Source organism: Condylura cristata, unplaced genomic scaffold, assembly GCF_000260355.1.
Source record: "Condylura cristata isolate star-nosed mole 26May11 unplaced genomic scaffold, ConCri1.0 scaffold00034, whole genome shotgun sequence".
Taxonomy (NCBI): domain Eukaryota; kingdom Metazoa; phylum Chordata; class Mammalia; order Eulipotyphla; family Talpidae; genus Condylura; species Condylura cristata.
The window spans coordinates 15,559,282-15,570,479 of NW_004567135.1; the positions used below are offsets into that span (position 1 = coordinate 15,559,282).

General features: G+C 39.8%; 1 protein-coding gene across 1 annotated transcript; it reads left to right on the plus strand.

The window, feature by feature from the left end:
- Positions 1-3,457: 3,457 nt before the first annotated feature.
- On the plus strand, positions 3,458-10,473 carry TMEM52B (transmembrane protein 52B). The gene is made up of 6 exons (XM_004692594.1): positions 3,458-3,556; positions 3,959-4,105; positions 6,312-6,355; positions 7,972-8,010; positions 8,582-8,748; positions 10,232-10,473. Exons 1-6 carry the CDS (start codon positions 3,458-3,460, stop codon positions 10,471-10,473), a joined length of 738 nt encoding a protein of 245 aa, XP_004692651.1.
- The last annotated feature ends 725 nt before the right edge of the window (positions 10,474-11,198 follow it).

Genomic DNA, 11,198 nt, shown 5'->3' on the forward strand with positions numbered 1-11,198 from the left:
AGAGGTCTGCCTCGCCATGTGGACTCCTCCGGGGCAGGCGGGGATAGAACTCATGCGGAAGCGGCTTTAGATTCTCAGTGCTGTGCTTTAACCCGCTGCGCCACCAGGGAGGGCCCGCCCTTTCTTTTTAAAGAGAACGTCCCAATGTATGTATACACCACATTTTGTTATCCATTCATCTATCAATGGATGCTTGGGTATTTCCTATTTTTAAAGATCTATGGGGATAATTTCTACCATCTTATTTTGGTAGCTAGCTAGACAAATTTATTAGACTAAATGGTTTTCATTATCCTGCCTCCTGGTGTTCATGCCCTTGTTTAACTCTTCTCTTGTGTGTGGGTTGAATCTGTGACTTGGAGTGTGATAAAGGTGATGGAATATATGTGATAAAATATATGTGAGTGCATACAGTATTGTGCTGATCCTGCTAAAATTTCTCTTTCTCCTCCTTCCACCATAACCTCTTTCACTGCATTAAAGAAGCAAGCTTACCTTTGCGTTTATCCTATAACCACAAAGAAATGTATTCTGCCCTAGACAACTTGTAAATGGATCCATCCCAGCTGTGACACAGCAGACTTTCTGACTGCAATCTTATGAAACTAAGCAAATAGCCTAATTAATTAGCCACATTCAATTTCTGACCCATAAAAACTCTGAAAATACATGCTGTTTTACATTGCTGCTCACATTATTTGGGATAATGTGTTACATTGCATACCAAAAGAATCCTATGATAAATTTAAGCCTCCTGTCTTGTTAAACTTCCTTAAATTTAATCTGATCACTGACTTTCAATGCCTCTGAGGTTGCCATCAACACTGAGGTACAGTGGTGTCTCCTCAGAGACATCTGTTAGTGGAGTGTCCAGTAGTTCCAAGACTGACTTGTTTTCTGCCACCATAATATCTCTTTTTGCAGCCAAGGCTGAGACTTCAGCCCTGCTCAGCTCTTTATAGCTCACTCTTAACACCTCAGAGTATTTTGCTGAAGCCTAGAGAGAAAGGGAATTTATAGTTTATTACCTGACTCAGGCAAGGTCAAAAGGAAAATAGTCAAAGGAATTAGAAATAAGTAATTCTTTTGCCCTCCTTGTTACTCATGTGCTATAACAATTCCCTGAAGCATAGGGTAAAATATTTGGACATGCACCCTCCATTGGTTCCACTCCAAGAGCTTAACAACTTGGGTAAAAGCTAATGATTCACAAACTTACTGAACTACAAGATTGTGTGGGAGCATAATGAGATTATTACCTCCGATCTCAGTTACCTGCCTGTCCAGTATATAACTTTTTGTCTTCCCACCTGAATCCTCTTTTCTCTTTCATCATTCCCTCCATGGAAGCTTTGAAGGGGACTAATAGCAGAGTTGAAAATGGCCATGAGGCATCATCACTTTCATTAGTATAAATAAGAAGTTCTCCTGCTCCAGGGAATCATCCAATGATGAAAAAAAAAATTGCAGTAGTAATTCTAGAAACAAAAATAGCAAGGAGACTATTAACAGAATACTATTTTGTTTAAACCTGTTAGGAACCTGTAGGGCAAAGAGGTGACCATAATCACACGGCAGGAAAATGCAGTGGGGGAGAAAAAAACCTGTTCTTACAGGTGAAAGCTGGCATGTGTGGGAAAAGAGATGGTCAGAACAGCAAGGCGATGTATAATGACTGGAATAGTAGGACAATTAGAATAGAGGGGTGGAGGACACCAGTGAGCTACCAGATTTCAGGTGAAGGTGACTGGTAAAACTGAGTGGACATCAAGATAACTGTAGTTAACATTTATAAATGCTTGTTCTATCAGGACTGTTACATGCACCTCCTACCTATCAACCTCTTTCATTTGTCTAAGTCTATCAAGCAAAAATTATTATCATTATTATTACTTTTATATACAGCTTGCCCAAGAACACACAGCTAATAAGTGACCAAGCAAGTACTTTTTAGTTACAGATTTATTAATAACAGCAAAAAACCCATTGTGTCATTCATTATTCTTTCATAACACATCATTTAATTATAATTTTATCCTCATTTAATGTTTGTATTCACACACTCACCTAGTACATAAAAGATGGTTAAATAAATGAAACTTTTCCAGACATGACTTTCTTTTAATTCTTTTTTTTTTTAAATTAAGTTAACACTGGTTCACAACACATCTACACTGCAGAGGTAGAGTACCACATGACTTTCACACATCAGTCACTTTGCTACAGCCACTACCAAACCATCCATAATCCTCCACTATAGTTTACTGGGTCCCCACCCCACCTTCCTCTTCCCCCCACACACTCTGGTAGCCTCCGTTCAGCAATCAGATTTCTAAGGTTTGTTTTTGATTTGGCCGACAAAGCAAATATATAATTCCAGACAACCTCATTGGATTTTTACCCATAATGCTCTTTCGTCTCTCCGTTAAGAGAGTACAAGGAATGCAGAATAGAAATATTCTAATCAAAATGCCTTCATACCTCTGACTGCAGTTTCTCTATGAAACAATATCAAGGATAAATCAAGTGGGTGTTTCAGTCCACTTTCATAAATGGGAAAATTAAGGCTGGGAGAAACTACTAGTAATTTTGTAGAGGGCCAGGATTCTGCTTTCCTTGTCTATAACATCTTTCTCTTCTTGTCAAGCTTTCTGCTGAAGTTTGGAAAACATTCTTTAGCCTATTCCGGCACCCTAACCTTTAAAGAAGAGTGCAGTGTTTAGTTTGTTTTGGAATGGAGTGGTTTCTCACCACAGCATCCTTTTTTATCTTAGTATTTGATTGCTTAGCTATTAAAAAAAAAAAAGCTAAGTTTATATTCTCCAGTACATACCACATTGTCATTTTGTGTAAGGGCTCTTAAACTCAACCCCACTGTCTAATCTCCCTTCGAGATTCACACAGTAAATGAAACTTCCATAGGTAGAAAGTGTTTTCACTCAATTCGCATGAGAAAAATAGACCCCTGTAAAGTAGTGCCTAATTTTCTTATGAAAGAAAAACATTGCAATGTAAAGAAAATGTCAAGATAGTTTGTATTAAATAAATCATTACTGACATGTATGAATTATTTATAGAGTGTGCATTTGTTCCCATAGATATATTTCTTTACAAATATCCTGTGGTCTTTCTACATCTTGTTACAGTTTTGAGATGGAGACCTTCAGTTTTATTTGCAAGGAAGACAGAGAGAGGGAGGGAGGGGGGAAAGAAAAGAAGTAGAGAAAGAAATTTTATTGGAGATGGGAAGGGAGGCAGGGTTCGGAGAGAGAGAGAGAGATCAGATCTTGCAACCCAGTTTGACTTATCTGTTTCAATGAGAACTGAAGTCTGGGGAAGGGGTCTACTATGGACATCATCTATAAACTCTAAACTCCAAAGCGGCTTTCTCAAAAGATGGGAGAGTTTTATGGTTCATTGGTCAAACTCTCAGGTCTACTCTGATGGTTAAGAAGAAATGACCCAGAACTGGAGAGTTGATTATCAACACAGTGAAATGGAAGGTTTCAAAGAGCAAGAGAGGAGAGCAAGTCACGTGGAAAGGGGAGTGGAGCGCGTAGGGTGATTTTCCACCTTCATCGTTACCAGGAGTGCTCTGGCGAAGGACCCTGACTCCTCTTCTGATGGAGAAGTGAACTTACCTGGTCGCCACCAACCTGCCTTTCACTCTTCGGAAAGCCACATTTCTCACCACTGCCTAGGAAAATACCTATCAGAGAACCCGCGTGTCCTTCTCGCGTCTCTTCATCCTGGGCCGACGGGAGAAAGTTAAAGATGTGAAGGAAGGATTCATAGCAGAAGGAAGGGAAGAAAGACAAACAAAAAACATATATAGCAACTGAGAAAGAAGACAAGGGGACAGAAAGACTACAGAACAATAAACGCCCAAAGGAGTTAAAAAGAGAAAGAGTGAGAGGAGAAAACTGATATATTGCTGAGGAAAATTTCTCTCTTGAAGCCCTGGAGGTCGGTCAGTCAGCATGGCGTAGAGCGTGACCGGAAGGGCAGCAAGATACAGCGCGTGATCCCGGCGGCACCGGAGTCCAGCCAGATGGGAGTGAGCACTCTGGAGGTGACAGCTGTCACCCTGCTGTGCTTGCTCCAGGTGAGCAGTGAGGAAGCAGGTGTAGGCACTTGGGTTTGGGGAATTTGTGTTTTCAAAAATGTCTCAGCTAAGTCAGCTCTCAGAAGAACGTGGAGGGAATGGGGGAATGTAGTGAATGAGGAAAAGAATTAAGTCTTGGAGAAATGAATATTTCGAATATTTCCTTAGTGTTGGGGGCTTCACGTGCATATGTAGGTGATTGCAACAGTGAGAAGGGAGACTGACACTTGGATCACCAGATACCAGTTGAATAGCTATGGAACATCACAAATGCCACTGTGTTTGCTTCTCTCTGGTTTTTTATCTCCTATCCCACATAGTCCAAAGTTAATTTTCAGAACTATGTCATTCGCATAAACAGGCTTTCTCACATCAGTCCTAATGCTGTTGTAGCAGCTTAGTTCAGTTTAGTTCATTCAGATCAGACACTAGTTGAGAGGGAAAATTCTTTAAAAATACTTCGGACCCTTAATTACTCCCCATTATATATCATAAATCCCTGTATAACTCATTCACTGAGAAAGGGGACGTGGAACAGAGAGATTCTGGATCATTGTCAAGTTTCTTTAATTATACAATCCATTAAGAAGGAGAGCAAATGAAGAAACAAGATAGTGTCAGATTCTCCTTACAGTTTCTGGTGGGGAATGGAGACCAGTTTAGTTGATATCTGAAAATTCATTCTTTAGTTTTTTTCTTATATTTCCTTTTTGGTCCCTCTTCCTTTGTGCTTCTTTCCTTCTCTTTCTACACAGGTCTGAAAAGAGATATTTCATCTGCTGTGATCTTTAGAATTTTCTTACCTTTAGACAAGAGAGTAAAATAAAGTACCAGGGCTGGTGGAAGAAGCACACCTTGTCATCCTCAGTGGCCAACTATTTAAAATTAACGCCAACCCGGGTGTTTCTCACATATTATTTTCAGAGAACAGTTGTCTTTTGACAAACTCTTTCAACTGATAGGTCGTGAAAATGCTTGTCCCAATCCCTTGCAGCCCTTTCTTCAAACTCCAAATAGTACAAATCTCTGACAATGTTTAGAGGGATCTTTCTGGGTTTTGTCATTGATTTCCTGAGATACTGATTCATTCAAATTCTTGGAAGGAAGAAGCAGTTTCTGGATCAAATGTTTATGTAGAGGGGTTTTTGAAGGGAAAGTCAGTGGAAATATAAAAAATAAGGTAGAAGAAAGAGCAGGTTTTTTTTTTTTTCATATCCAAGAATAAAAGAGACTTGATAGCATTTCAAGAGGCTGTTCAAGTAGCTTTGTCCTTAGTTCTATTATTTCTTTTCTTTTCTTTTTTTAAGATTTATTCATTTGTGCATGCAGAACTGGGGTACAGGCCAAAGATTCAGGGGTGGCAAAAGACTTCACCAGAGACAAAGTGGGGAGCAGAACAGGCAGATTGATGAAGTACACTGCTGAGGGGAGCCACGGGCGGGTCAGGAGAGGTCCGCCACGCCATGTGGTCACCTCCAGGGCAGGTGGGAATCGAACTCATGCGAAAGTGGTTTCAGCTTCTTAGTGCAATGCTTTAACCTGCTGCGCCACCAGGGAGGGCCTCTATTATTTCTTACAACACAGATATGTGATAGAGCTTGATTTGAATTCCAGATGCATTAGTAGGTATGTGCAGTTGGTCATGTTCCTTAATGTCTTAGCCCCTTAATCTTTCAAAATTAGGTTAAATATACCCATCTACATGGCTCTTGTGATGAAATGATATGGAATATTAGAAAGCTTTAGCAGTTTGATTGGTTTAAAGTATTCAATAAATATCTTTCTCTCCTTTCCCCTTTTCTCTGTACAATGAGGTATTGATATAGTGAAGGGACAAAAGCAAAAATCAAGTAAGTGGAATGCTGACTTCACACTGGGAAAGCATTTGGATGATAATGCCATCTTGAAGGATAGATCAGGAAATTTCTAGAACAAATCTATATAAAGCGACCATTATGTCTCATGTACAAACAAGCAAAAGGAGTAGGTATTTGCTATCCCAGTTTCTTCCACTTCAAATGTAATCATCAACTGGCTTGAAAAAGATGGAAACAAGCAATCATAAACATGGCTGACCCTATGAATCAGTTCTCATAGTTACTTTGCTGCCAACAACTGATCTATCAGTCAAGAAAGATGACTGATAGGCTGCTGAACAGAAAATACAAGACAATTTCCTTGTCTGAGACTATTTCCCTTCCTACAGCTTCCTCTGGCAAGATGTGAGGAGAACTGTGTCATTCCTGAACAGTAAGTATCTGATAGTCCAAACGGATGAAGGAGAGACACAGGCAAAAATCGTCACACCCAGACAGGGTCAATATGTCATTAGACATCTTTGACTTCCCTTTCTTTTGAATTAACCCATTCATCTCACAGGTAGGTTATCTAAAAATGAAGACAGACATTCGTGTCATCTTAAATACTCAGAATAACACTGCTGAGTATTTTTTCCATTGCCAATTTTTCCTGTCAAAACAGCTGGATTAATCCCAACTGTATACAGTCAGAAAGATTTGCTTCTCCATGACTCATTCAGACAGTCTGAGTCCAATAGCTAGTCACAAATATCTTTGGGTAATTCCCAAAGTAGCATAAGTGTTTCAAATCTGAAAAGCATTTTTTCACTTTAGGGCAGGTTAATATGAAGCCAGATTTCATTTAGCAATTGCTTCAAGGTATTATCCTTTAATTTAAGCCTGTTACAATTAGGTCTTAGGTAGCACAGAATACATAAAGATAAAAATGGCCAAGCTTCTATCCACTTAGAGATGAATTACTAAAAAAGAAAAAAAGCAAGAAGAGTTTGAATAAGAGACTTTCTTGAACTGTAGTTAAACACAGAGTAACTATGGAAAGATTACCCAATAGCAGGCCTGTTAAGCCCAGGGATAATGCTGATTATTGCAGTTACTTGTTTAGTGTACATAGGTCTTAGCTAGTTAGCACAGTTCTCTGAGGTTTTCAACACATACCATGTGAAGCAGTCATTTTTAATACTACCAAAATCATAGCACTATAGAACTTGAAGGAGCTCTGAACAAACAGGAAATGCAAGAAAACCTACAAGAGACATGATTTAGTGAAAAAGCAAGCGATCGTACAAATATGCAACCAGATAGAGGATATGAAAGTGAATTTCAATAGTGTTGTATCTGAAAATAGCACTGAATTTACTAATCCTCTAAAATAAACATTTTTCCTTCTCCTCTGTCTCTCACCCCAATTTTATCCTATGTAATCCATGTTTTATCATACCTATAGAGAAAATTTGTAGTTGTCCCAGTTAACTAAGAGTATTTCCTTAGTTTTTATCATGGTGACTTTGGTTTCTAATGTTTTCTTTCTTCTTGTTTGGCCTCAGTGGAAATGTATGCTAATTCTGATCCTCGATGGGAAAATTTAGGGCCATTTTCATGGTGGCTTTTTCTGAAAGAACTTGCAAAACAAATTCTAAATGTCATTGTGTTGCTTTCATATTTGTAGCTGAAATTTTGTACAAAACTTGACCTCAAATATATACTAACCTTAACTTTTATGGCCATTTCCGTAGTCATTTCAAGTGCTTTCTTGGTAATTATCACAACTGTTTACTGTGGCCATGATCACTTTTCCCATTAACTCTATTTTCATAATCGCTACTTTGTTCTGTATTCAACCATTTAAAAATGCCATCTAATTCACTAATTCATTTAAGGTATCCAATTCACAATAGATTCAGTTGGGTCCAGTGAAGTTAACATCAACTTTGATGCTTATATGACAAGTAGGAATCCTATGATATTGTAATTCATATTTCTCATTCTGAAATTACAATAGGCATTGACTATATTTTTATTGCAAAACCCTTTATTCTTTCTTCATAGTTGTCTGACCACAGATTGGGTACACCTCTGGTATATATGGTAAGTTTCAACATTAATACCCAGAAAGACATTTAAAATAGACTTGAATTTTCTCAGAGACATTATTTTCTTTATCTTTTTTAGTTTTTTCACTTTTAAATGTACTGATGGGGGGCCGGAGGAGTCTGAGAAAGCCAATATATTCCCTAGTAAAGTTTCTTTACTTCATCACGAAAGGGTGTGACAATATGCCAGGAGTTCCTATTTCAAAACCATCCCCTCAGCCAACATCAGCAGATCCTTGCTCACTTTTGGAGGATGGGCTCTAGAAGTAGCCACAGAAAAATTACTTCAGAAAAGATTAAGCAGCCCCTCCCAAGCACGCAGCATCCCTTACTAGTGGCACCAATGAGCTGATTGATGGTCTTGCTGAAAAAAATAAAAAAGTAGCTATGTGAAGTGAAGACTTTGGAATTAAAATCTTAAAAAAAATAAAATCTAAAATATTCAAACAAGAATGAGAATGCATACAGACATTGAAGACTGAGGCTGCACAGACATTGAAGACTGAGGCTGCCGCAGTTGAGCAGACAGGACCCCTAGCTCAGGCTGCTCGCTGCGCCCCCTGCAGGTTGCTGGTGGTAATTGGCGCACTGCTGCTCCTGTGTGGTCTGATCTCGGTGTGCCTGCGTTGCTGTCTGAGTCGCCAGCAAAATGGGGAAGAGGAGGGACAGCCACCCTATGAGGTGACAGTCATCGCTTTCGATCATGACAGCACCCTCCAGAGCACGATGACTTGTGAGTATGCCGAGATAACGGGGGAAGGGTTGGTTAGTTAAGTGATATACTTCAGCTATTTATGGTCAACATGAAACTGACATTATCCAGCCAGATCAATACAGTGACCTCTGGTGGCCCTCCAAGGAAGGCCCGTGTCTCCTTGGGGTGATGGCAGTGTAGACCTAGGAGTTCTGGAACAAAGGTCCTGCGAAGGCCGCTGGACACAGCATGCCTGACACGGTTTGAACTTACTGAAAAGTAAGTAGAAGCATGGATTTGTAAAACGTATAGAAAAATGAGTGATTGGAAACATAGAAAAACATTCTAGAACTCAGTGGTTTTAATTACCAGAAATTTGATGGTTCCATGATGTGGACTCTCACTGGGACTGTATTTTCAAATGTTGGTCTGGATAAAGACAGAGTGAAGAAAGAAGTAAAATGTCTTACAGGAGAAATCACTCAGTATATAGATATTTTGGTAAAACTATTTCAAGCTCTGAGTGTATTTTTCAAAAATGTGTTGGACTTGGTTAAAAATACTCTGTTTTCTATTTTTATACTAGTTTATAACAATTGAGTTATGTATACTTGGGATTCTTTATTATCTAAGTCTTGATGCATTAAACATTAACATGTGATCAGAAAAACACTGACCTTTATTTATTTTGTCCTCTTGTATTATATTCTTTCCTAAAATTAAGAGTAAATTCCAAATAGAATAGCAGATGGCAAAACATGGTGATATTTATTTAGAAAAGGACAATATAATATTTCCTGCTTATTCTTTCTCATTGCCATTTTAGGGAAAGATACATAGAAATAAGTTTTTTTCCCCCCCAGTTGCAGCATTTTTACTGAGGTAACATTGGTTTACAATGCAGTATATGATTTAGGGGTGCTCGTTCACATTTCTTCAGATGTATATCACCACACCACACCCACCACCAAAGACCCCCTAATCCCTCACTTTTCGTCCCCCTCAAACAGCCTCAATTCTGCTATGAGATTTTCAAGGATTCATCCATCCATCCATCCATCCATCCATTCATTCATTCATTCATTGCTTAGTTTTATCTGTTCCTTTGTTTCTTTTTATTCCATAAAGTGAAATCATGAATGCCTGACTTTCTGCTTTATTTCACTTAGCGTCATCTCCTCCAGTGCCTCTCCTGGCAGTGCAAATGGCAAAAATAATTAAATATATCCAAGGAATTTGGGTTGGTGTCAAAGGTTCGACTTCTGTAAAGGTTTGGAAGCGAAAGGGTTGTGAGAAACGGGAGCACAATTTAGATGATTTGAGAACGTGAGAGGACAGAATATTCTAACAGAGAGTGAAGTTAGTTTTTAAACAAGCTTCACAAAAATTTTATAGCATTTTGTGGCCAAGAGTGGCAATGAATTTGGATATGTGTAAAATGAAGGGAAAGCAAGGGTGTGGCGAGCCTCTGATTTCTGGGGATGCCATGTTGACGTGGACTGTATTCCTCTTTCCTCATCAGCCCTGCAGTCAGTATTTGGCCCTGCGGCTCGAAGAATCCTGGCCGTGGCTCATTCCCACAGCCCCCTGGGCCAGCTGCCCTCCTCGTTGGACACCCTCCCAGGGTATGAGGAAGCCCTGCACATGAGTCGCTTCACTGTGGCAAGGTGTGGGCAGAAGGCGCCCGACCTGCCCCCGGTGCCAGAAGAAAAGCAGCTGCCCCCTACAGAGGAGTCTCCTAGAACAGAGCAGCCTTCCAGCTGACGGGCCCTCTGGTTTCGTCAATGGCGTGCAGTATCCCCGGAATCTGTAAAGAGTCACAGAAAAAAAGGAACATTGTCCTCTACCTATCAGAAGACTTGAGATGGCATCTAAACACTCATGCAAAAGAGGGGTCACAACTCCATCTCCACACCTGTGCTTTTTCTGACATGGAGTGCTGTAGTCTGAGGCTCTACAGCGCTAATCACCAAGATCCGGTGAAGCATCAAAGGTACCTTGAATTCTTTCAACTCTTGAGTTCCTGCACCCGGGTGCAGCACAGAAGTCCCACATACTCCTCTTGAGTGCACCGTCACTTTATATGGAGTGACTGATACTTCTGGACATCATCTAACTGGAATTCAGGTCGCACAATTCAGAGGAGGGACAGAAATGTTGAACTAGGAACACAGTGCAGGACTAAAATACCAATATCAAATTCTTTCTTTCCCTGTGGTCCTACCACCAGCAGTATGATAAATGCATGGAATGCATTAACAGTTCTAATAAGTTTTCAAGTCCTCTGTAGATAACATGCACAAACACAGACAGACGTATGGCTCACCGCCTTGCTTTTTCCCTTTTGCTGTGGCCATTTAAATTCTAGTGTTTATAGTAAGACTCCCTAGTCCTGATTGATGGCCGTTACTGCCACCTAGTGGGGTGATAGTAGAATGCATTTTTGGGGCACATCTGCACTGCCCTCTTCTCATTGAACTTAGCCTGGA

Bases quoted from the DNA above. Each gene is read 5' to 3' on its own strand.
- TMEM52B (XM_004692594.1), top strand. From the start codon at position 3,458: ATGACCCAGAACTGGAGAGTTGATTATCAACACAGTGAAATGGAAGGT. The intron at 3,557-3,958 runs GTAGGGTGATTT...TCTCTCTTGAAG, and splicing joins TGGAAAGGGGAGTGGAGCGC to CCCTGGAGGTCGGTCAGTCA. The intron at 4,106-6,311 runs GTGAGCAGTGAG...CCCTTCCTACAG, and splicing joins CCCTGCTGTGCTTGCTCCAG to CTTCCTCTGGCAAGATGTGA.